The sequence below is a fragment of the Bos taurus genome, chromosome 13 (assembly GCF_002263795.3).
Source record: "Bos taurus isolate L1 Dominette 01449 registration number 42190680 breed Hereford chromosome 13, ARS-UCD2.0, whole genome shotgun sequence".
Classification (NCBI taxonomy): Eukaryota; Metazoa; Chordata; class Mammalia; order Artiodactyla; family Bovidae; genus Bos; species Bos taurus.
The window spans coordinates 64,612,892-64,637,984 of NC_037340.1; the positions used below are offsets into that span (position 1 = coordinate 64,612,892).

Below are 25,093 nucleotides of genomic sequence, written 5' to 3' on the forward strand. Positions count from 1 at the left end.
GCTTCACTGATGATATATGAGGCTGCCTTATTTTTCACAATAGTTGGGCTCCTGAACAGCTGGTAAAAAGCAAATTTTTGGAAAGTGAAAATTTTCCCACCAAATGAGACTGGAACTCTAATTCAAAGGATTTCTTGACCCAGATTTCTAATGTGTCATTAATTCACATTCTCAATCTTCCTTACACCAGTCCACTCAAGTAATGTAATGGCTCTAAGAATTCTTTGGCAGAAGAAAAATCACCACTACATTGATCAGTCTTATAAATTTTACTTTTTAGATGAGTTTTCTTAAAGATGCCAAATAACACAGAAGTAGATTTGCAAATTACCACCTTCACATCATAGACTTTCAAAGCTTGGAAAAGAAACTTGGAAATCATGTAACCACCCGCCCCCCCAAGTGTTTTTTTTTTTTTAAACCAAGAAACTGAAGTAAGGGAGGAGAAAAGATTTGCCAGCCAGGGTCAGAACCAGGCCAGACTGGCTGCTTCTGCCTACTACTTTTCTCCAGCCACATGCCATTCTTGTCCAGCCTAATCTTCCCATTTCTTTAGGCTGTACACATACCAAAGACTGAGGTCCCCTCTACACACACACAATCACACTCACAACTCAGAATTGGCTAACATATAATTGTCTTGCCTGTATAAAGGGTGTCTATTTATAGCATGACATTGGAAAGGGAGGAGCGAATCAGTTATAATGGAAATATAAGAATAGTAATTCCCCAACTCTTTCAAGTCTCCATTATTTTTAAATCATCGTCTTTTATACTCTTTGTAAGTAAACCGGAGCTTGGCATTTCTCTCATGAAGACAAATTTAACAGTCTACACTTGGGGAGCATTATGGATCATCTAAAACCCTGCTATTCAAAGTGTGCTTGCTCCTTCCCCATCCTGCCCTACCAGTGCTACTGCCATCACCTTGAAGAGTTTAGAAATGCAGAGAGACTCTCTGGCCTCACCCCCAACCTACTGAATCAGAATCTATATTTTAACAGGATCCCCAGGTGAACTGCAGGTACACTCAAGTTTGAGAAATGCTGATCTAACACACTTCTCTCTAAGACAGCATAATATCTAGAACAATTCAGACAGAAAAATGGTTGGATAAAATGGGGTGGGGGGGAAGGAAAGGCTAATTCCTGCAGGACTGCATTGATAGACAACTGAACCAGAGACTAACGAACTAAGTATGATCTATCTGACAAATAAGTTGGCTTTAAAACAATTTCAGAATAAATTTCAATTTATTCATTCATTCAACAAGCATTTATTCAACCACTTTTCACTGTGTGAACAAAAAACTGTGGATAAGATAGGTTTCCTGCCTTTATAAAGCATACAGTCAAGTAGAAGGGATATATAAAGTAACATGGGAGAAGGTTCAAAGTGCTGAAAACTGCGATGGAGATAAATATATGTGTGTGTGCATGCATGCTTAGTTGTTCAGTCAGGCCTGACTCTTGTGACTCCTCTGTCCATGGGACTTTTCAGGCATTGCAGGTGGATTCTTAGCCCGCTAAGCCATCAGGGAAGCCCCATTTATATGCAGATCCAAAAAGAAATTCACTTGGGGGTGGAAGTGGGGTACAGTAAAAGGTTCCTGTGGTCTAGCAATCAGCAACCTACGGTTCATAAGGCTATTCAAGCCGGGGACAGCTATGGCCCACATGGTTCCAGTGGTTCAACTCCCAGAAGAGTTTAGACAACAGTGATAGGAAAACAGACTAACAGAACCACCGTGTAACTGCATGGCAGTCAGCACAGACTTTGGCTGGCCGGGGGGTATCACTGGTCATCATTAAAAGGGATGATTTGAGACCACCAGCACTACGGTATATCCACTGCGTACTGCCACAGAGTTGGCTGGTAAGTACCTGAAAGAATGTGGAACACTCAGCAGGATGAATAGCTTAAAGGCTGTTGATCCCACTCTGGGCAGCAGTAAGGCACGACAGGGAGAAACATGAAGCAAAGAGTACATTACAAAGACAGGGGAATACTGACTCCACTGGATGGATCATGATGACGATGATGACAGCAGCTGAAACTCTGAAAGAGACTATCATCTTTTTAGAATGACTGGAAATGCTGATGGTCTGTTTTCCCAGAGAAAGGCATATAAGTGTCAATGAAGCTATCTAAAGGTGAACCCATGTCTCCTGTGCTTTCTGTATACCTGGTTCCTTCAAAGACAAGAGAATCTGAAAATACCCTCAATCCAAATTCTCCAAAGGAAACCATCATTTCCACCATTTAGTTTCAAAGACTACAATTTTACACATAGGGTAAGCACATGATACCATTAGACAATAACATAGGAAGTGTGTGAAAATAATTACAGTAGATAAAAGTGAAAAAAGGGAGATTTCCCATTTAAATCCCATGCAGCACGCAAAGACCTCCAAGACACATTTAAAAAAAAAGAAAGTTGCAATTAAGTGCACAGAGAATGATACCATATATAATAAAATACATACACACAAAACCACAGAACTCTCCTCCGTAATGAAAGAAATCAGGTCACCCCACTGCATGACCCTGTCTAATGGTTTGGCTTTAGATGCTCCCAAGCTGTGAGGCAATGATACGGGAAAAACCAAAGAATTACAATCTATTAAAACATGGTATAGATACACAAAATATACAATATACACAAAGGAAGAGATTGGTACTTATATAATCTATTGTATTCTAATGTTTTGGTTCTGGCTTTCTATTGTCATCATATTCTATGTTATACATACACGATAGGTTCTCCTTTCTCAGGTTATTAAAGATACTAATGGACCTTTTCAGTATACACCTTGCCAAAGTATTATAGGTTGTCAGCGATCAAGGAGCTTGTTTTTAAGTTCCTGAGGACACTGCAGGCCCCCAGTCAGGATCTTTCTATTCAAACTAATTGTGAACTGAACAATGAACTGGTATCAGGTACAGTATCCTAAAACTGGATTATTATTTGATTTCATCTATTCACGAAATCCATCCCTCCTATCACCATGATTTACTTTTTAATAATGCCATCTCTGAACACAGGATGTCCTCACACTGACAAACCATGATAATGTGTGCAAACACAGAAAGTATCCAGAGCTTGTCAAAATCCATGGAGGCAAAAGTGAGTTGAGTTCAATTACCACTTGACATCAGAACTTCAACTCAAATTCTAGAACTTCAACTCAAGTCAGGCAATCGCTCAATGGTTTCCAAGACCAGAATCTGACAGCAGTCACTTACCCCCATGATTCTGCCACGCTGCTCAACATCCTCCCACATAAAATGAACTATGATACGACACATGTATTTCCCACTCCGGCCTTCCTGCTTCATTCGGACTAGACACATCCTGGGTGGGAAGAAGACATAAAGAGTCACTGGCTGTTGGCATTTTTCATGTCACATGTTTCCACTGAAGGTCAGTTCATCTGAGAAATTTTATCGAAGGGCACAGAATCAAAATAATCAGAAGTGATTTTATAAGAAACCTTTTATTGAGTGATAACATGGATACTGAAAAGTACATGTATCTTAAGTATACAGCTTGATGAGTCTTTACATATATACCCATATAAGTACCACTCATGAAGACACAGATTATTACAGCACCTTGCATGACTCCCTCATACATGAAAAGGACCACTTTTAGCTGTTTAAAGGTAAGTCTTAATCCTTCATTTTACTGATGAAAACAGGAGTTCTAAATAAGGAAAGTGATTTTCCCAATACCATAGAGCAGTCTATAAAGGTGGGGATAGTATTTTGCTGGCCAGTATGAAGGCCACTAGCCACACATGGCTATTGAGCACTTTAAATAGGCTAGTTCAAACTGAGATATGGTATAAGTTTAAGATCTCAATGATTTAGTTCAAGAATATAAATATCTCAAAATTTTTTATATTGTTTACATGTTGAAATATTATCAGGTATACTGAGTTAAAGAAAACCCATTATTAAAAGTAGTTTCATTTTTTTCTTTTCACTTTTCAAAATGGAGCTACTAGAAACTTTTAAATTTGAGTGTGTGACCTGTATTTTATTTCTGTTGGACAGTACCTGTCTAGAAGATAGATCACAGAAAGTATTATGATTTCATCTGTATAATTATCAAATTGTTTCCCCATTTGAATGTACGTTCCATTGATGGCAAACACAAAGTCTTGGTTGGTTTTTTTTTAAAATCACTGTATATCTAAGGCTTAAGTATAGTATGCACACAATATATATTTGCTGAATAAATAAATGAATAAAACATCTCAGGGCCAAGTTTAGGGCTCCTTCCCCTATACCATATTGCCTCTAATCAGTCCAGAATGTTCTCTGCTTAATACCTTACATAAGAATAGAAGAAAGAAAGCGTCAGTCGTTCAGTCATGGCCAACTCTTTCTGACCCCATGGACTGTGGCCCACCAGGCTCTACCTGGATTCTCCAGGCAAGAATACTACAGTGGGTTGCTATGCCCCTCTCCAATGGAACTTCCTGACCCAGGGATCGAACCTGGGTCTCCCACATTGCAGGCAGATTCTTTACTGTTTGAGATGCCAGGGAAGCCCCAAGAATGTAAGAATTATGTTTTATTAATTAATAAATGTAATACTATATTTATCATATATAAGAATATAAGCAGGGTCACTAATTTTCCAAGCTAGTTCCTAATCTCACTCTTATGACCATACATAGTTCTATTATCTCTTGTTAAACAGTTACTAAGCAGCTACAATAAGACTACTCACCTAAAAGACAATTTCTATTACAATTATGGAGTATTTGATCTAAACTGACAATCCTATCTCCATACACAATTAATGCCCATTTAAACCTACTAGCAATAGTATGGTCCAATGGAATGATTCCATCCTGGCCTGCCTCAACATCTCCATGAATGACTAAGATGGAGAAGAGAAAACAAACTTATCAAATTCGTAGACTGCAAGAAGTGGGGCAGGAAGACAAATATGTCAGATGACCTAACCATGAACTAAAAATACTTCACAGACTCTTTCAATGGGTTGACTCTAATAGGGACACATCTAAGACCCTGCACTTGGGCCTAAAAGAACAGCTGTAGGGTACAGGATAGGTGTGCCACTCCTGTCTGGGTGTGAGAAAGCCTCACAGGCTTATGATGACAGTATACATTCAAGGGAAGTCAAGAGGATAAGGCTGCCCGCCGCAATTAATGTGATTTTTAGATACAGTAATGCAAATATAATATCTTCATGTACAAAGTGAGATTTTTGTTCTGTTCAGCAGAGGTCAGACTCCACTTTTAGAATATGTCTACAGTTCTGAACATTATATTTTAAGAGACAAAAGGAAGCAAAGAAAGATCAGAAGATATTTCACCTGGAGAAAAACAGGACAGTTGCCTTAAATATTACAGAAAAGTGATTAGACTGTCCAAAAGGTAGAATGAGAACCCATGGGTGGGTCACAGAGGGAGAAAGAATTACTCAACATTGAATGCTGGAAGTAAAAACTTTCTAACAGGAGAGTTTCTGAAGATTCAAATAACAGAATGGATGACCTCAAAAAGCAGAGAATTCACAACTTGGCTATCTATCTGACAGAAGGCTGACTACATGATCTTTAAAGTCCCTTGTGACCTTGGGATTTGCTGATGCTGTGATTCTAAATTTATAACCTCAGAACTCTGTTAAGTGCCTAAAAAATAACATTTTGTGACAATAGAAACAGGTCATGGAAAAAGATGTGGCCACTTTATATGATATAGAGTATATTCCAAGGCAGAAACAAACCAGGGAAAGTTCAACAGTCCTTTTTTCATAAGATTTTTCTTAAAGTTAACCAAATCTCTCATGTCAGCCTCTCCACCTGAAAAGACGCTGTGCATTTTGATGCTTAAGTGTTGTCAGAGGCCAATTCATCAACAGCAATAGTGAGGTAATGGAATTCGTTTATATGAAAATTCTGTAGTTTTGTTAATACACCTGCCCTCTGAGGTTTAAAAGGCACAGATTTTCTCAGATCATAAACTTACTAAGTATATCAACACGGAGTGAAGTGTTTTTTGTTCCAGAGCAGTTTGTTCTATAGCCTTTACAGATAACAAGTCAAATGGTTATCTGGGTTGAAAAAGTAAAGCAAATTAAAGACACTTTCAAGATGCTGGCTGACATTTAATTCACTCAGTGAACATATGAGTTTCTACTCATTTAGTTTAGAAACTCATTTAGAAACTGAGTTTCTACTATGTGGAGATTAAAGTGATGGTTAACAAGAGCCCAGCTTCCAAGGACCAAGAGCTCTAAGAGAGAACTTAGTAAGTGTCCCAAAAGGAACACAAAGTGCCATGGGCTGTGAGAGGATTACTTTTGGCTTAGTGGGGTCAGAGAAAACTTCATGGAAAATGAAACACTGCATATTCATTGCAGCACTGTTTACAATCACCAAGACATGGAAGCAACCTAAATGTCCATTGACAAAGGAATGGTTAAAGAAGATGTGGTATATATATATATATAATGGAAGATTACTCAATCATTAAAAAGAGTGAAATAATGCCATTTGCAGCAACATGGATGGACCTAGAGACTGTCTTACCAACTGAAGTCAGTCAGACAGAGGAAGAGAAACATTGTATGGCATTCCTTACATGTGGAATCTAAAAAAATGATACAAATGAGCTTACGAAACAGAGACTCACAGACTTAGAGAAGGAACTTATGGTTGCTGGGGGGAGAGATGGAGAGAAGGCATAGTTAGGGAGTATGGGATGGACATGTACACACTGCTATATTTAAAATGGATAACCAACAAGGACCTACAGTATAGTACATGGAACTCTGCTCAATGTTATGTGGCAGCCTGAATGGGAGGGGAGGCTGGGGGAGAATGGATACATGTATGGATACATGAACGGATATACATATGGCTGAGTCCCTTTGCTGTTCACCTGAAACTATCACAACACAGTTAATCAGCTATATCCCAATATAAAATAAAAAGTTAAAAAAAAAAAGAAAATGAAACTGCACCTGGGGCTTGGAAAGGTGAGCTGAAGTTGGACAGGTAAAAGATTAATAAGATCATTTCCAGCAGGCGGAACATTATGAGCAAAAACAGGGCCATGGAAAGCTCAGCACTTGTAAGGAAACAATACCTAAATTTTGTGGAAAGACAAGTATAGGAAACAGAAAAATATGCCAGAAAGGTCATGAAGGGCTTTGAAATGTCAGGCTAAACAGTCTGGGCTTTACCAAGTAGACAAAGGACAGCCACTGAATGTTTTTCAGGAAGAAGGGGCATAGTTAAGATTAGCACCTTGGCTTTAAGAACAGATGAGTCTCTCAGAAGTTAACCCTTTCTTTCTTCCCAGTTGGAAACCCTTCCTTTCCAAGCCTGGAAAATGACAAGAATGTTTCCTTCAGGAGAACTATGGTATTCACAACAGCCCGATGTAGAAATTTCAGCCAAGTGTGTATACCTGCCTTTTGAGAGAAATGGAACAGCAAAGTTTGCTGCAACCTCCACCTAATTTTGCTGATAACTAAGAGTTTCAAAAAATATAGATTCAAGCATGGTAAATGGAAGAAGGGCAAATTCTAATTACTCCTAAAACACTGAACCTAATTAGTTCAGTAGACAATTGATGACAATTTGAAAACACTATCAAATATAAAGTTCTACAGTAAATTTCAGCGCACATAGTTACAAAAATAAAACAAGCAGTCTTCTCATCAACAGGAAGCGTGCTGAAGATAACCACGAGTTCTACTGGGAAAAGAAGATGCTAATCCACAGGGCTGTCCATTCATCCACCATCACCAAATTCAGCTAACTAAAGGTTCAACTTATTTTTGCCCTGAATTTGTGAATCAAATTCTCTAGATAGTTAAAGACAGAAAAGTTGTCTTGTTATGAAGAACTTTTGTGTTTGTCTCTTCAAGGAAAAAGCACAGTTGAAGGCTGGGGCCCACAACTTAGACAAGTCAGCTGCCTGGAAGGTCCAGACCAAGATGAAGGTCAATTCTTAGGACACTTAACCTTGAAGCTTACACATTCAATCTACTCCTTTCTTTGTTTAGTAACTGTTTTGAATAGATAATACATGCACATGTTAAAAACAAACAAACATAAGTTCTGTCCCAACCTACCTCTCCTAACCACCAAGTTCCTTCTTATGAAACCTTCCAGCTGTAATCTATACACACACAAGCTTATGTGTATATGTACTCTTTTTACATAAATAGTAGCTTCCCCCTTTTCTCTCCATTTTCCATAGTGATAGCGTTCTCTACAAACTTTTCTTATACTGAAAAAACAATCTGTTACAGAAGGATAGAGGTGAAGATATCTCAACTCCAACTCTATGTTTCATCCACAGACACTACAGTTATCCCAATGAAACTCATTAGGATAATAGTACCGTGGTCATTTACTCAGCAATTGTCAGGCTAACATCTGATCTAGGCTGAATTCAGTTTATCTGGCAACTTTTTCCTATTCTAATATGACTAAGAAATAGGAAGAAAGCAAAAAAAAAAAATCCTTTAACGGCAAAAATGGACAAATGCTATATAATTAACAGCTAACACAAGCATATGCCACACACTGTGCTAAGTGATTCAGATACATTATTTCATTTAATCCTTGTAACAACTGTAATAAGAGACTGGTATTCTTCTGTCCCCACTTAATAGCTGAGGAAACTGAGGCTTAGAGAAAAGTAACTTGCCCAGAGTTACAAAACTAATGAAGTGTCAAAACTAAGATCTGAACCCTGATTATCTAATCCCAGAGTTACACTGTTTTTCTGCCTCTTTAATGATTACAACAAACCTTCCAGAATCCATTTCCTCTGTTTTTCATTTAATCCTCACAAGGGCAATAATTTAAGTTTCAAAACTAGCATCATATTAGAAATAAAACACCAGAAGGGGAAAGACTGGCTAATCCGAGGCAAATATACCTACAACAGTAAACAGGAACTCCTGGCAGCCTAAAAGAACCTAAAAATGTATTTAGAACAAACACAACAGCAGTTCAACAAGGAAGGTATAGCTACCCAGTGCAAGTTAAAAGAGAGCCTAGCAAAACACAGTTACAGAACCTCCTGAATGATTAAAGAGGTTAAAGTATGTTGGAAGGTAAGAAGAAAATAAGTAAAATGAGTTCAAAATGGTAAACAAGAACAAAAAGAGATGTGATGGTCACGGTACCCACTACCAAACAAAGCCAATACATGTCATAGGCTCCGTCTGTACAACAGTAATGTTCGAGTCATTAAGTCAACTATTCCACAATTGAGAACAGTAGGTTTAAATAAAAGATCAGGACAGCTTTACTTCAATTTATATCATGGATGCATTTCTCATAATAAAGCTTAAATGTTGAGAGGTCAAATTACATTTTGCTTCTGATTAAACATCATAATTTCAGAGCCGTTCTGGAGGAGGAGGGGGAGGGGAGACTTCAATGCTAAAACATAGTAAAAATTGCCTTTAGAATGCAATAGACACTTTAAAAAGTGACAGTATTCTGTTCAAACCTAAAACTGCCCTAAAAAATAGTCTTTTAAAAAAATTCTTTTAAAAAATTCTTTTTAAAAAGAAACAATCTCGTAATCTTTATATTCCTGTGTTAAATAATTTAACCATTCATTCAACAAGTATTTACAAAGTACCTAACTCTGAGTAAAGACTTAATCTATGCATAAACTACTCTCTGTTTAGAAGCAATTCCAGTTGCCCCTCCCAAGTTTGATGATGTTCTTAAACCCACAATTTATTATTGAGGTTTTAAGCTTCACAGTACTATCCTTGTCTCTCAGTGATTCCAGTGCCTCATAAATAATACTGATCTCTTTTACATATAAGGAAAGCAAATAACCCAGCTAACAAAGTAAAGGAAAAAAAAGAGTGTTCAAGCCCTAGTCTGATGGTTCTCTAGTATCTCTAAAAGATGGGTTGTTGTTGTTTGTTCACTAAGTCAAAAAGACGGGGTGGTGGGGTGGACCTCACTCACTAGTGAGTCTCAAAATATAAAGAGCTAAGACGTAAATTTTGCCTTATGGCAAATAGTAATGATGATTATTACCATTTATTAAGTCCTCTGAGACTTGTCACTGTAAGATACCTTTGCATTCACTGTCTTACAATGTACCTAGTATAACTGGCCATCTACCTAGTATAACTGTCCCCATCTCACAGGAAAGAAAACTGACGCTCTGAGGAGGTGAAACTTAAGGGTGCTCAGTGGAGGAGAGGGGAGCTGGAGTGAGGCCTGAGCTCTCTGTCACTCCCTCCAGCCACAGTGCCTCCCAGGGCAGCGTCAGGGCTGACTGCTCCCCTAGCCTGTGACAGCACAGCTCCAAGGGCCCCTTCCTGCTAGATCAGACCCAGAGGAAGACAACAGCACTGCCTGGAGAGTTCAAAGGAAGGAGGGTTTCCTCGCCACACTTTCCTCCTCTCTGCCTAATCTGGGAGGGAAGAATTCTTGTTATTTCTGACGCTGACCTCCTGCCATGTCCTGGCGGCTCCAGCATCCTGTCTTGCTTGCTCTCTTTGGGCCTCCTGACAATGCCAGTTGTGTTTTGGCCTTGTTTCTCCCTCATGGTAGTTTATAAGCTGCTCAAAGAGGATCTGATTTTGAATTCAATGAAGATTAGTGGGCACTTGGGCGGGTTTGTCACTCTGGCTGCTAGGAAGGAATCCCAAAGGGACTTTCACGTAGCCTGTCTCCCCGACTCCACCATCAGTCGAGGCCAAGAAAACAGGGCTTACATGGCCGCACTCAAGCCTCCGCAGCGTGCTAATGAATGAGTTTATTTATTAGTGAGCTGGCACACTGACCCCTTCCTGGGGCTGTATGCATGGCTATCTCCACCTGGTTTCCTAAACTCCCTCCCCACCAAGCCTATCCTTTATGTGGGGAGCACGGGGGCCAGACGACAGTCTGTGGGCAGACAGACAAGTGGGGCGAGGCATTTCCTGAAGCCATCTCACCTGACAGAGAACCTCCTCCAAGAGCTACACCTGGCCTGCGGCCTGCCTGTCAGATCCACTGTAAAGAACGAGCTCCTGGGTAGCAGGTACCAATGTGCGGAGGTTATGCAATGTTGGTAAAATGATGCTGCCTAGGCCTTTCCTTTGGGCAAAAAGCTACATGTGTGGGTGTTTGAACAGAGCGACTCTGGCTGGGGGAGACAGAGAGAGGATGTGCACATGGCCAGGGCTCACCATATATAGCAGGTCTGGAGCTGCTGGAATCCAGCATGAGCTCGAAAGCCCTACAGCTACATCAAAACTGCTGTGGTGGTTTTAAAGAGCCCTCTTGCAAAGGCCGGGAGTGCCTGCCAGGGCAGTTCTCTGGCTGGACTGAGACGAACTAGTCTGTTTTCCAACCCGTTCCACCTCCACACTTTACTTCTTTCTCTTCTTTCCCAGAGGCTTCTTCCCTTAGGCTTATAAAAATTTTCCAGTATTCCCCCATCTTAAAATAAAAAACAAATAACAAAATGCTTCCCCTCTTCATCCTGCTTTCTCCCTCTAGTGACCATCCTCATTTCTTTCTCACTCGGAACATCTTACAATTAATTTTTCCTCTCCTAATAATTTCTCAAAACTCCATATCCTTCAGGTCTAGACCCCAGAAGGCTCCTTGACTATTCCAGGCTGCCCCATGGCCCCAAGCTCCCATAAGATCGGTGTGTCTATCAACAAACAGATCCTATCAAACACAGCACCTGGCACCCTATACAATTCCCAGGTTTACTTGTTGCCACTCCCAGGACACAGAGCGTGAGTGCTAAGAAACACAGTTTCAGAGAGTTGGTGGTCAGTGATGTGCAGCTCAAATTCAGGACAAGAGACTCCCATCCCATGACTACCAAAAGGGGACACGCAGACAGGAAGCATAGTGTTGCACAAAGAGCAATTCACACAGTCAGTTTTGGATTTGAGTCTCAAATCTTCCATTACTGATAAAGAAGCCTGTGACAAATCCTTTAAAATGGCCAGAATCATCTCCCCATTTGTAAAAAGAGGAAGCTGGATTAGATCTGTGGTTTTTAAACTGTGCTCTGAGTTTCTATGGAACTACGTAAGAGTCCCCTACCACTGGGCATGTGGCGAACACCTGAAGTGAGCAGACCGGTCCTTTTATCTATTCACACACTGTGGATGAGCATAAAACCTCATCTGTGAAAAGGGCTCTCCTAGTAAGATGACTAAAAACAATGAGGCCCTTCTGCCTGCAATGGCTTTTCATTCACTCTTTGACTTGCTAACTTCCACTCCTCATTCAGGTGTCAGTTTAAATGCCATCTCTTCAACAAAGCCCTCCCTGAGTGACCCACCCACCTCCAACTAAATTCTGGACCCCGCTTCTTCCACAGAGCCCTGTCGCTGACTCCCACAGCATCCATCCCAGTTCTATTTTATTAATGATTTGTTTAACGTGTCTCTCCCGCACCCTTAGCCCCATGAGGGCAGGGAACAAATCTGCTGCATATAGTAGGTTCAATCAGAAAATAAATGCTGTAATTTTACGGATTTATGTTTAAGAACAAGCAGGTATTGGGACTTCCCTGGTGGTCCAGTGGTTAAGACTCTGCGCTTCCAATGCAGGGAGTATAATAGGTACAAGCCTTGGCTAAGGAACTATCACACATGTCATGTAGTCAAAAAAATAAATAAAATTAAAATAAATAATAAAAGAATAGTTTTAAAAAACTTATTTGATATAAGCAAATACTTATATCAGTTATTAATAGTATTAGTCAAGTCACTCAGTCGTGTCCAACTCTGGGACCCTAGAATTCTCTAGGCCAGAATACTGGAGTGGGTAGCCTTTCCCTTCTCCAGGGGATCTTCCCAACCCAGGGATCAAACCCAGGTTTCCTGCACTGCAGGCAGATTCTTTACCCACTGAGCCACAAAGGAAGCCAAAGAATACTGGAGTGGGTAGCCTATCCCTTCTCCAGCGCATTTTCCGAACCCAGGAATTGAACCCAGGTCTCTCCTGCACTGAAGGTGGATTCTTTACCAACTGAGCTATTGGGGAAACCCCTATAAATAATATTAATTAATATTAAATATTACTAGTACTAATTAGTAATAATTATTTAATTAGCTACTTTGATAGTTTCAGTTACCACTGAGGAAAGGAACTTAACACTCTGAGTTAGTCAGATCCATATTTGAATTTCCTCTCTACCATGTACTAATTAGTTCTATGGGCAAGCTCTCTGACTTTTCTGTCTCTGAGCCCTCATATGTAATAGGAATAAAGTAGTTATAAAAATTTGTGAGATAATATATGTAAATAAATTTTAAAATAATACTGTAAAGGACCTAATAGTTACTATATCTATGATATACCTGACTTTGATAATTTTAAAAAATACAATCTGTATTTTCCTCTCCACCCCACCTCCATCCTAGGCATATTCTAATTTTATTTGTTTCACTTCTTTTTTTGTTTTGGCTTGCAGGATCTTAGTTCCCTGACCAGGGATTGAACTGGGGCCCCCTGCAGTGGAAGGTTGGAGTCCTAACCATTGAACCATCAGAGAATTCCCCATTTCCTTTTCTAAAAGAAACTTCTGTATCTATGGAGTACTAGTACTCCATAGTACTAGTACTAGTACTAGTACTAGTAGTACATGACAAATGTTAAAATCAGGGTCTCTACAAATCTATTAATACTTTGAGCACTAAGATGAATTCCATCTATATACATCTCACCACCCAGGGAAACTTATGTAGGAGCAGAGCTTTGTCTCTCTCATATGACCAACAGGCAGTGGCCAGGACCCTTCCAATTGCCATAGGAGCCAAGAGAGATTTCGGGCCATAGATTATTTAATCAACATTTATCAATGTGAACTCAAGTAAGATATGGGACTGAGGGAAAAAAGTATCTCATTTTTCCAAAAGAATAATAAAAATAATTATTGCTCTCAATAAATTCACCATCCACGAAGAAGATAGATAATATATGATAAAATTAAAAAATGTCATGTGCTAAGTGCTATAATAGAGGTGTCCAAAAGACTAAGGGAACTCAGAAGAGGAACTAACTCTGCCTTTGAAGGGAAGGGAAGGCTTCAAAGAAGAGATGATATCTGAGTTGGCTATTGAATGAAAAACAGGAGTTTGTCAGGTGGAGAGGAAGGAGAAGGGCTTTCTAGGCAGAGGTTTGTGCAGAAGACTTGATATTTCTATCATACATAAACATTTCTATTTATTTTTTCCTGCAGGGGAGGGAGTGTGGTGGTAGTGGTACCTAGAATGGCACCAGGTTGAGTGTGGTAAAGGTAGCATATTTGGTGGAATATGAATGCCATGCTAGGAAACACACTGTATCCTGAGAACAACAGAAAATACTAAGGAGGGTGCGTGTGTGTGTGTGTGTGTGTGTGTGTATGAGAATTCAATCTGTGTTGAGAAGATCTATGGCACAGGAAGAGGGAAGCTGAAGTCCAAATACCTGTTGCTTGTAATTCAGTGAAATCAATTAGTGGATGATATCTTACATTTCTGTTTTAAATGAATTCAAATGAAATAGAAAATATCAGATTATTTCATACTGTAAGGATAAGTTCTATAAAATTTTTGCATCATATATCTGTTTGTTCTGGACGACAAGGTAAAATACATTTGTTACTGTGGGTCATGGTCAAAAGAGGTTGAGATGAGTGACTGGTGCCTGACGAGATAAAGGGAATGAGGGAAAAGCTGGCCTTCCAGGTTTCTGGTGTGGGTACCTGAATGGATCTCAACACCACTGCCCCAGACAGGGAACAGAGGAGGAATCCTGTTTTCATCAGGTCCATGTGGAGATGCTAGAAAGCCCCCACAGCAACCTCTATCAGCATTTTTTCAGCAGCTGTAGTGAATACTAACCTTGTTCAGCAAAGACAAAGGACACATAGCCACCACAGCTGCACGTTCACAAGAAAACACAACTGATAAGGGCCGTCTGGGAACTGAAGGGTTCCCAGCCCTAATCCCAATACACACAAAAATTGGGGACCTAGAGAAAGCAGTGGAGAAGGCGATGGCACCCCACTCCAGTACTCTTGCCTGGCAAATCCCACGGACAGAGGAGCCTGGTAGGCTGCAGTCCATGGGGTTGCTAGGAGTTGGACACAACTGAGCGACTTCACTTTTACTTTTCCCTTTCATGCATTGGAGAAGGAAATGGCAACCCACTCCAGTATTCTTGCCTGGAGGATCCCAGAGAAGGCGGAGCCTGGTGGGCTGCCGTCTATGGGATTGCACAGTCGGACACGACTAAAGCGACTTAGCATAGCATAGCATAGCACAGAGAAAGCAGAATGGATAAGGGGGACATCAACACCTCCTCTGGGGAACTAACAGGCTATGAGAAATCCTGTCCCTATTCTGAGATCCAACAGGGCATCATCACCCTGGGGTACTTAAGCGAGAGTATTCTTGTGTTTGGGGGGGCTTTTTCGGAAGTGGGGAATTCTTTCTGTTTTTATGACTGCTTTCTAAGCCTCCCCACTTCTTTCTCCCTCATAGTACCACTCACAGGAGGCATTTGAACCCCACCCACTCGTGGCAAGTCCACTGAGCCTGGTAACGTTGGACTTGGTGAGCCCTTAGTTAACCTCCTAGAGTTTCAAGCTAGGAGAACAGGACTAGAAGAACACAGCTTTCCCCCAGTCCTGGGGTGAATCCCTTACTTCCTCTAAGAACCCTAACCCCTAGAAGAGAGTTTCCCTAACTCTTCTTGGAGGATCATGGCACACTGGATCCTAAACTACTCTTCTGCTGACCCTTTTCCACTACGTTCCTAGATGCTACAGACAACGTGGCTGCCCTCAAATACTCCACGTTCTTGTACACGTTCTATGTCTTGCCCCTAATACTCCCGCAACTTCGAGTGCCTTCCTTTCTATGACAGAAATGCTACTCACCCTTCATGGTACATCTCATATGTCACCTCTACCACACAGCAACTCTTTATCCAATACCCTCCCCATCCACTAAAGTTGGACTCAGTCACACCTTCGTGTCCTTTCGCAGTACCTGTGTGTGCCTTGGGCACAGCACTTCTTTCACTGTCATCCATTACAGGCAATTGTACTGGGTCTACTTTCCACTCAACTAAGTTTCTTGAAGGTGCACACCATGTCACATCCTTCTCTCCAGTGCCTGCCAGTCCTTAACACAGAGTCTGCTGATTCAAACTGAAAAGCTACTGATTCATCTCACCAATGCTGCAGACCATGAGAACCAAGGACGAAGGATGGAAGAGAGGCCAAGTGTAGACAAGCCTCCCTCCCTCTACTTACCTGGCGATGGTACTCCCCACGCCTCTGAGAAATTAAGCCAATCTCAGCAAGGGGGACTCAGCAGGCACATTTGGAAATCATGGCCAACTTGAAAGAACTACAAGTAGTTTACAAGGTTGCCCCAGCTGCTATTAGTCAGGTACTGACCTTGGGATGTGGTCACAAGGATTATATTTTTCATTTTGCCATCCACTCCCTCTAACATGCTGATACCTCTGGCTATTGGGCAAGAAAGAGTCTTTCATACTGGCTTTGAATATTATCTTTGAGCTCCTCTGGGAACAGCCTAGCCTCCTCTCAACCCTTCCACCTTTGCAGTGGGTAATTCCCCAGGGCCACCTCTGCAGTGCCCTCCTCTTGAAAAAGTAGTTTTCCTCTCAGTACATCTAGCTTCCCCGCCAAACTTCTCCTAACCTTCACCACTCAGACCGAAGGTAGTTTGCCTTTGCAGCTACCTGACTAAGACACAGCACATTTCAAAAGCCAGGTAAGGGTTTTGAGAGTTGCTGCCTCCTCTGTGATCCCACAGGCACTACTTACTCAGATTTATTATAGAACTTGGCCATTCCGATTTATAACCAACTATTACGCATGTCTTATCTCCCTCACTAGACTGGGAGCTTCCTGACATAGCTTATTGACTGCCCAGGACACAGTGTACACTCAATAAACTACCGGTTTAGGAAAAAACAACATAAACTGCCACCTTAGACCCCTGAGCCAATCTCACTGACTATGCGAGTTCAGAAGAAATATTTCAGAGGTGATCAAAACCAAAAAGTCTTTATATAGCAGTCAGTCCTGTGATGCAAAGCTCAGCCTCAAACAAGGGTCCTTTTGACAAGGCAACCATTCCCCACGTTCCTCAGATGCTCACTATGGTCAAAGTAGTAAACTTAGTTCTCCAGAATTTACTTTCCCAAGATCTGGCAGTTCAATAAATACATTCCCCAGCCCCCACTTCCAACGCCTCTCCTATATCCTTCTGACCTTTAATACTGTGTAACATTAGATGAAAAATTGATTTTTTTTGGCTACGTAATTTGCAGCTGAAGAAAAAATATACTGTTTAAGGTGTTAAATATTTTTACATGCAACAAACCTGGCATGAATCTAACCTGTATGCACATTTTAGAGGTACAGGCGTAAATGTCAGTGCTATAATTTGTTATAGGTTTCTGATGACCAGCAATGAAAATGACCACGGATGCTCACAATTCAAACCACTTTTACGTAAATGTGAACTTTCCTAAAACAGCCAAGGGAAAGAACTTTCCACCCAAGCCCATAGGGTCTCTTAGAGATACTGATAGCATTGTTCACTGGATTAGGTGTTCTTTGAGAAACTCCTACAAATATTAGTTTCTTTCTGGGACTATGCTTTGACCTTTAATAAAAAATGTGCCATAAGACACCAGTTTTTAAAATGAAAGGAACAGTTTTTAATGCCTGAACAACTGCCATTTCATATAATCAGCTCTACTGAAGGCTATACCTTAACAAGTCAGCAGTGTTAAAAATATATATATAGTGACTTCACTTAAATTTCTCACTTACCAGACATGAAGCAGAGTTATAAGAAACCATGAATTGAATGTATCAGGCATCTGACACCCTAGAAAATAATAATGAAGTATAAATATGTGAGGGTTTAGAAGAGGAATATGGATTCTATTTGAAATATTGGTAGGGATTTGTTCAATCAAAATATACGGCAGTCACAGCGCTCTCTGAGAGAAGGCCAATGGAACCACAAGGCAAGCCTACGGGTTGAAAGAACATTGAATGCAGTCAGACAACTAGGCCTCCAGTTTCAGCCCCATCACCACCCTGCTGTGTGGCCTTTGGAAAATCACTTCTCTGGGCCTCAGTTTTCTCACTTTGTGTCGTGTGGCCTGGACAATCTGTAATTCCTTCTAACTTCCACATGAGTCAATGTTATTTTCCCTTCCTGGTCTCCAATTCTTTTGGAAAGCTAGGCAGACACCACTTGCTACCCCCACTTAAGTATAGGCTTTTTTTTTTTTAACGTATCTTTTAAAAAAACGTGTTAATTTATTTGGCTTCCTTGCATCATAGGTGCAGCACATGGGATCTCCCTTCCATCATTCAGTATCTTTCATTGTGGCACGCAGGCTCTCTAGCTGTGTGAGGGCTCAACAGTTGCAGTACGTGGGCTTAGTTAAGCACCTCAGCATGTGGGATCTTCATTCCCCAACCAGGGTTCAAACCCACATCCCCTGCACTGCAAGGTGGATTCTTAACCACTGGACCACTAGGAAGTCCTATGTATAAGGTTTTTTTTTTACTTGAGCTCTGCCAAGAAATTAAGTTCTTCTTGTATCCTTTTCCTGTTTTATTTCTTTAAGGTAACCTAATGTGCTACAAACATGAGTATGCTAAATGATGCAACCAAAATAAATGACTGGGAGAAAGAGGGACAGCTCTAGGGAACTGCAGTTGAATAGAAAGCAGATGATATCTAACAAAACACTGTCACCACCCCCAAGAATGATAACCCAGGCAGGACTTCTCCTTGGTTTAAGATACCAAATATCAGGTCAGTGCTTAGATATCCAAGCCTCTCAATTCTCGGATCCTTAAGAAATGCCTCTGGCTTGGTGAAGGGTCCCCCACTGAATATGCCCTCCTTATTACATGACAGGGAGAAATGGTGGAGCAAGAAAACAAAAAGAGAATCAGTGGGAATCTGATTCTGTCCCTTGGATTAATGACTCAAGAAAGAAATTAGTATCTTCTGCTCTTCAGCAAACAATGAAGTATACTATGAACTAAATGATCACAAACAGGGGCCACTAAGATAGAAAACACAGAGCAGGACCCTTGCTCTGTTAGTGAGGCACACTAACAACATCAAGAATAATAAAGAGCTATAATTCATTTTGGGCTTACTATGTATGTGCCAGACTCAATGAAAGGTACATGCATTAGCTCAATGAACCCTTCCAACATTCCTATGAGGTAGGTATTGATATTATCCCCATTTGACAGGTGAGAAAACTGACAGAGAGATCATGACAACTGCCCAAGGTCACACAGCTGTGAAATCAGACATCTGGGATCAAATTTAGATCTGCTTAATTCCATATACTATGGCCTAATCACTAACGGCCTAATATTAGGATCAGAAACTAACATTCACTAAAGGTTCAAACTTCCTGCCAAGTCCACTGTTAGTCATGTCAGTATATTATCTCACTTAATCCTCACTTTAACCCTGAAGGAAGGCATTAGAAGCCTCATTCTCGAGATGAGGAAACGGGCTCCAAAGAGCTAAGGAACTTGTGGGCAGCCACAATATTAACAAGCTAGTGGCTAGGATAGCGTTTAAGTCCAGGTCTGTCACAAACTGACACCAAAATACTCTGGTGAGCTTACTGGGAGGTGCCCAGGAGCTGTCAAGTGGACTTCCTCTTGGAGCCCGGCAGGAGGGAGGTGAAGGCTGGCCTGGCTAGTCATTCAGCTATTAAGACACATGCCATCTGAGAGTGGGCCAACCATCCTCCACCTAGAACAAGAATAGCCATGAGAAACTCTCGAGCCCGGATCTGAAGTTGGGTCTTTTTTGGATGCTAGAACAAAACATTAAAAAGAAAAGTTTTCTTGGAAGTCTGTCTTTCAATCTGGAAAATGAAATTTGGCTGCTTCTAAAGGACAATCTGTTCAATTGCTACCTCTACATCAAAGCTTCTCAGCAGCCACCAGGAGCCTTTCCAATTTTCTCAAAGAGGGAATCAGTTCTTGAGCTGGAAAGCGCAGACAGACAGACAGGCCAGCAACTGGACCTGGGTCACAATTTTCCCTCTGGGGGACAGCTCAGAGCTGAGGATGGGAAAAGAGCTGGCATATGACTGACTCCCTCTACCCACTGGGGTCAGAACAGAAAAGCATGGGCTAAAGCCCTGAAAAACAAGATCACTGAAAGTTTGTGAACAACTCAACAAACAGCAGATTCTTTAGCTTTATGAAATGTCTTTAAACACTTCAAAGTTAAAACCTGCTATAGGTCCTCCCATGATCACAAGGTATTCCCATAATCACATTTAGCTCCAGTACACATTCAGTGCACTATTATGTGAAGCTAGATACTTTCTTCCTCAACATCAGTTGAGTAAAATTAAATTAATTCATTACTGCTATGAGGCAGCAGTGCTAACATAGTTGCATGTTTTATGAAGACACTGGGGTCAGACATCCTGATTCAAAACCTTAACTCCACTTCTTTCTTGCTATGTGACTCTGGGCAAAGTTACCTGTCAGTATCTGTTTTCTTCTCTATAAAAATGGGAGAATAAGAGAACTTACCTTAAGAGGGTTTTTGTGAGGAATAAATGAGATAAGGCCTATAGAACATTTAACAAAGTGGTTAATGTTTAATAGGTACTCAATAAACACTCACTTTTGTGAACGTTTTTTGAATTTTGTGAATTCACCAGAGTTCCCTGGTGGCTCAGTTGGTAAGGAATCCACCTGCACTGAGGGAAACCTAGTTTCAATCCCTGGGGAGGGAAGATCACCGGAGGAGGGCATGGCAACCCACTCTAGTATTCTTGCCTGGAGAATCCCCATGGACAGAGGAGCCTGATGGGCTACATCCATGGGGTCGCAAAGAGTCAGACACAACTGAGCAACTAAGCACAGCACACAAACATTCACTATTGTTTTTTAGTGAATTGTTTAAACAGTAGTGTTTAAACTATCTTTGAAAAAACTCATTCAGATTTCATCTATTGATGATGAACCTCAATCTTTTTTTCTTCAAGTGTTAAAAAAATACATCATAAACTTATACAAACTTGATATATTTGATAGCTGAGTATTAGTAGCAGAAAGAGATGAAGGTAGAACCTCAATTTTATTAACTCAAAATTGACTCATTAAGTCTCCTCTCCAAGGTATGAGGGCTCTTAGGGCTAAAAACAAAGCAGTTTGCAGACAACAGTGTGGTTTTAGGCACAAGCTTTACTGACTGGCTGACCACCTCTGCCCCAAAAGAGCTCTTTATAATGGAACTGATCTCCAAAACACCAGTTAGCAAACACTGCGTGCTCACAGAGGGTACACTCGTTTATGCCACAGTGACATCCTCAGAACATCTTGGAAACAACTGGACTATTAAGGTATCTCCCCCGTCAGAATCCTCAGCATCTAGGTCTCTAGATCAAGACCTCTGAACACTTTGGCTCTGACATGACAGAGTATTTGTAGCTTTGGCATTTTATGAGGACTTGTCCCAGAGGCTGACAGGCATACGTTTACTAAGTAAAGAACTCAACCTTCATGACATACAACTGGCCTCACTTTTGTTGGAAGAGTGAGAATGACACCTACCACTACCTAAGGCTCTCTATCCTTTTAAAAAGCTACTGAATTCACAGGACTCTAAAAGTAAAGCCCTAAAATACCAAAAATCCAAGGCAGCAATAGCCACTTAACAGATGTAATCTTGGGAAGCAATACACACACACACTCTCTTCTTTTACCCCAAACTTGTCTGGCCTACTCTTTAGAATCCAAAATGCAAGAAAGTCAGTCTCATTACTTTATAGATACTCTTTGTCTGCCTCTAAGTGGTACTTTTCAGATTTTCTCCCTTTGTATTCACTGGCCACAATTTGGAACCACTTTGGTTTGATTCTGAAATTTAATCTAACCGCAAATGACAAAGAAGGACCACAATGGGGCATAATACAAATGAACGTAAGTCTGAAAGGTAATTCTCAAAGTGAGTCTCAGAAAACCTGAAATAACAGTGCTATCACTGAAAAATGTACTGCCTCCCCAGGTAACTACTTCAAAGGGTAAGGTTAGAACAAAGCTCACTGAGGTGTACACATTTTAATAATATATAAACAGCAGTTCCCCAAATTAATAGAACACATCATAGAGGTAGTTCTCAATTAAAAATTATAAAATACAAAGAATTATAAAACACAAAATGTTAAAATGTACTATAATTCTATCTTGCAATTGTATTCATTCACAGGCAATAGGTTATAGCAGAAAAATTCCTGGATTTTAAGCCAGATGACATAGGATCAAGGCTTGAGTAGTAAGCAACTTTGGGTAAATCACTTAGCCTCTTTAAGTTTCAATTGTTTCTGAAAATAAAACAAAAATTAAAATAAGAATATAAGCCCTCCAGTCTTCCAAGGTTTTATAACCCCAAAAGGAAACAAATGTAAAAGCATGTAAGTGTGAATTATTAAAATGTAATGGATACTCATTTTAATTAACTTTTATTTTTATAAGTAGTCTACAACAGATTATAAATTGAAACATGATACATTAAGTATGTAATAATAGTCTCATTACTTAATATTATATTAACTCAAGAATATTTAATAAGGATTAGCTAAACAAAGACAGCTAGTAAACATCCTTTCAAAATAATTTTAAGTTTATGAGATATTTAATATTAAATAGATGTCTAGGAGGAAGTTTTAAAAAGATCTAAAGAAAAATACTTTAGCACACAGACCTAAACTACTTAAGAAAAATCCAGCTTCTAAAATTAATAGTTTCTTCATCATGTAGAGAAAGAATATTTTATTTCAGACTAATTTCTCCTAAAATAAAAAATTGCTAGAGGTGAAAAAGCAGCAGGAAGGTTTTCTTTCTTCACTATGAGTAAATAGGAAATGGAAGGCAGATACTAAATTAGGATTACAACTCAGCATAGTATTTTAAGTTTCTAATACAATATCAATCTGCTGAAAGTAAATCAACAAAACAACTTGCACCTAATTTTAAAAAATAGTAAATAAAGCTGCATCTCTTTCTTCATTGTTGTTAACATAATTAAATATTAATTATTTGCTGTCCATAAAAAATATGAAGAACATATAGTTAAGTGTTTGTTGCTTTGAGGATAATGGCTATTACCACAAGAGGTTCACAGCACACATTTCCTTCCAAAATCTGTAGAACTGGAAACAGTTGAAACTTTCCCAATGACTTTATAAGTATCTGCTTTAAATGACTTGTTTATAACAACAACAGTTTACAGCATCAAAATGATTTTTGTATTGATACAATCAACTGCTAGTGATGATCATCTAAACCAGAAAAACTTACAGAAAGTAATTTATCAATGGGATAAAAATCATAAAATTATACGTAACTTTTGACCCAACAGTCCTTTTACAGAAAGAAGAAAAATCATGACGCATATTCCAGGATTAACTAAAACAATTATAAACTAGAAATAAAAGAGGAATCACTGGCTAAAAGTTCATGTCAAAATTGCTACGTAAAACATCCAGAATGTAAAACGGTATGTTTACTCTGAATACTCTTATGTAAAACATGCATATGTGGACAAAGGGGATGATAATGTTGAAGTACTGGACGAATTTTTACTTTTTTTTTCCCCAAATGCTTTATTTTTCCCAAATAAAACATCTTATTTATAAGGTTCTTTTGGCCTCTGTTTATTTGATTAGGAGAAAAATAGGAAGCTTTTATTATATATCCTGTGCAAGAAAAACTGTTTCACTAGTACCTTAAAAAAGAGCACTATCTGACCAAGACACAAACACAAAAATGAACAGTAGATTCATTTTCCTTTTCAGAACTTTCAAAAACAGTAACTTACTTAGAAAGAATTCCTCGAAGTCAGTTTTCTCCACACAGCTGGTATACATGCGCAGGGCTGCAATCTTAATTTTCTAGACAAAGAGAATAAAACAAACTCAAGACATGACCAAGTGAATGCTCTGGTACCATCAGATGTGGGTCACAGAATTTTATACATTTTCAACTAGAAGGATGGGTCCAAACCTGTCTCTAGGCAAATTTAATCGCTAAACAATACAGGTAGCTTTATTTTATTAAATCAAGACATTCAGACTTCAAAAAATCCTAGATTTTATGATTTTAGCATCAAAATGTCAAAAAGCTTTTTCTAATCTTTAGAGGAAATATATCCTTTAATTCAAACCCATTTTACCACATTTGAGCCTCTAAACCATAGTTCAGAACCATCCATATTAACTCTTTATAATCTGAAACCCTTTATATTAAAAAGAAAATTACCCATTCTCCTGACCAAAATCAAGCAAAACCCTCAATCATTTGATCATCCCTCAGAAGCACTATTATCTATTCCATAAGTCTTTTTTTTCCCCTGAAGAGAGGGGGTCATTTTTTCCTGTATTTTCCCTAGTTTTATAGTTTGCTGATCCTAACAGAATACTATGTTTATAAATTTGTTGGATCATGGAGAAAGCAAGGGAATTCCAGAAAAACATTTACTCCTGCTTCATTGACTGCACTAAAGCCTCTGACTGTGTGGATCACACAAATTGTGAGAAATTCTTAAAGAGATGGGAGTACCAGACTATCTTACCTGTCTCCTGAGAAATCTGTATGCAGGTCAAGAAGCAATAGTTATAACCAGACATGGAACAAGAGTGGGAAAGGAGTACATCAAGGCTGTATACTGTCACCCTGCTTATTTAACTTCTATGCTGGGCTGGATGAATCACCAGCTGGAATTAAGATTAAGATATCAACAACCTCATATATGCAGATGATACCACCGTAATGGTAGAAAGTGAAGAGGAACTAAACAGCCTCTTGATGAGGGTGAAAGAGGAGAGTGAAAAAGCCGGCTTGAAACTCAACTTTCAAAAAACTAAGATCATGGCATCTGGTTCCATCACTTCATGACAAATAGAAGGGGAAAAAGTGGAAGCAGTGACAGATTTTATTTTCTTGGGCTCCAAAAGCACTGTGGATGGTGACTGCAGTCGCGAAATTAAAAGACACTTGC

General features: G+C 39.7%; 1 protein-coding gene across 2 annotated transcripts in view; it reads right to left on the reverse strand.

Moving 5' to 3' along the window:
- Positions 1 to 25,093, reverse strand: part of UQCC1 (ubiquinol-cytochrome c reductase complex assembly factor 1) — a 96,123-nt gene that overhangs the window by 39,876 nt on the left and 31,154 nt on the right. For both annotated transcript variants that reach the window (XM_010811543.4, NM_001076508.2), the window contains 3 exons: positions 23,915 to 23,987; positions 17,854 to 17,911; positions 3,247 to 3,355 (listed from right to left, as the gene is read on the reverse strand). In XM_010811543.4, coding sequence (XP_010809845.2) covers positions 3,247 to 3,355; positions 17,854 to 17,911; positions 23,915 to 23,987 — 240 coding nt within the window. The remainder of the gene's footprint in view (positions 1 to 3,246; positions 3,356 to 17,853; positions 17,912 to 23,914; positions 23,988 to 25,093) is intronic.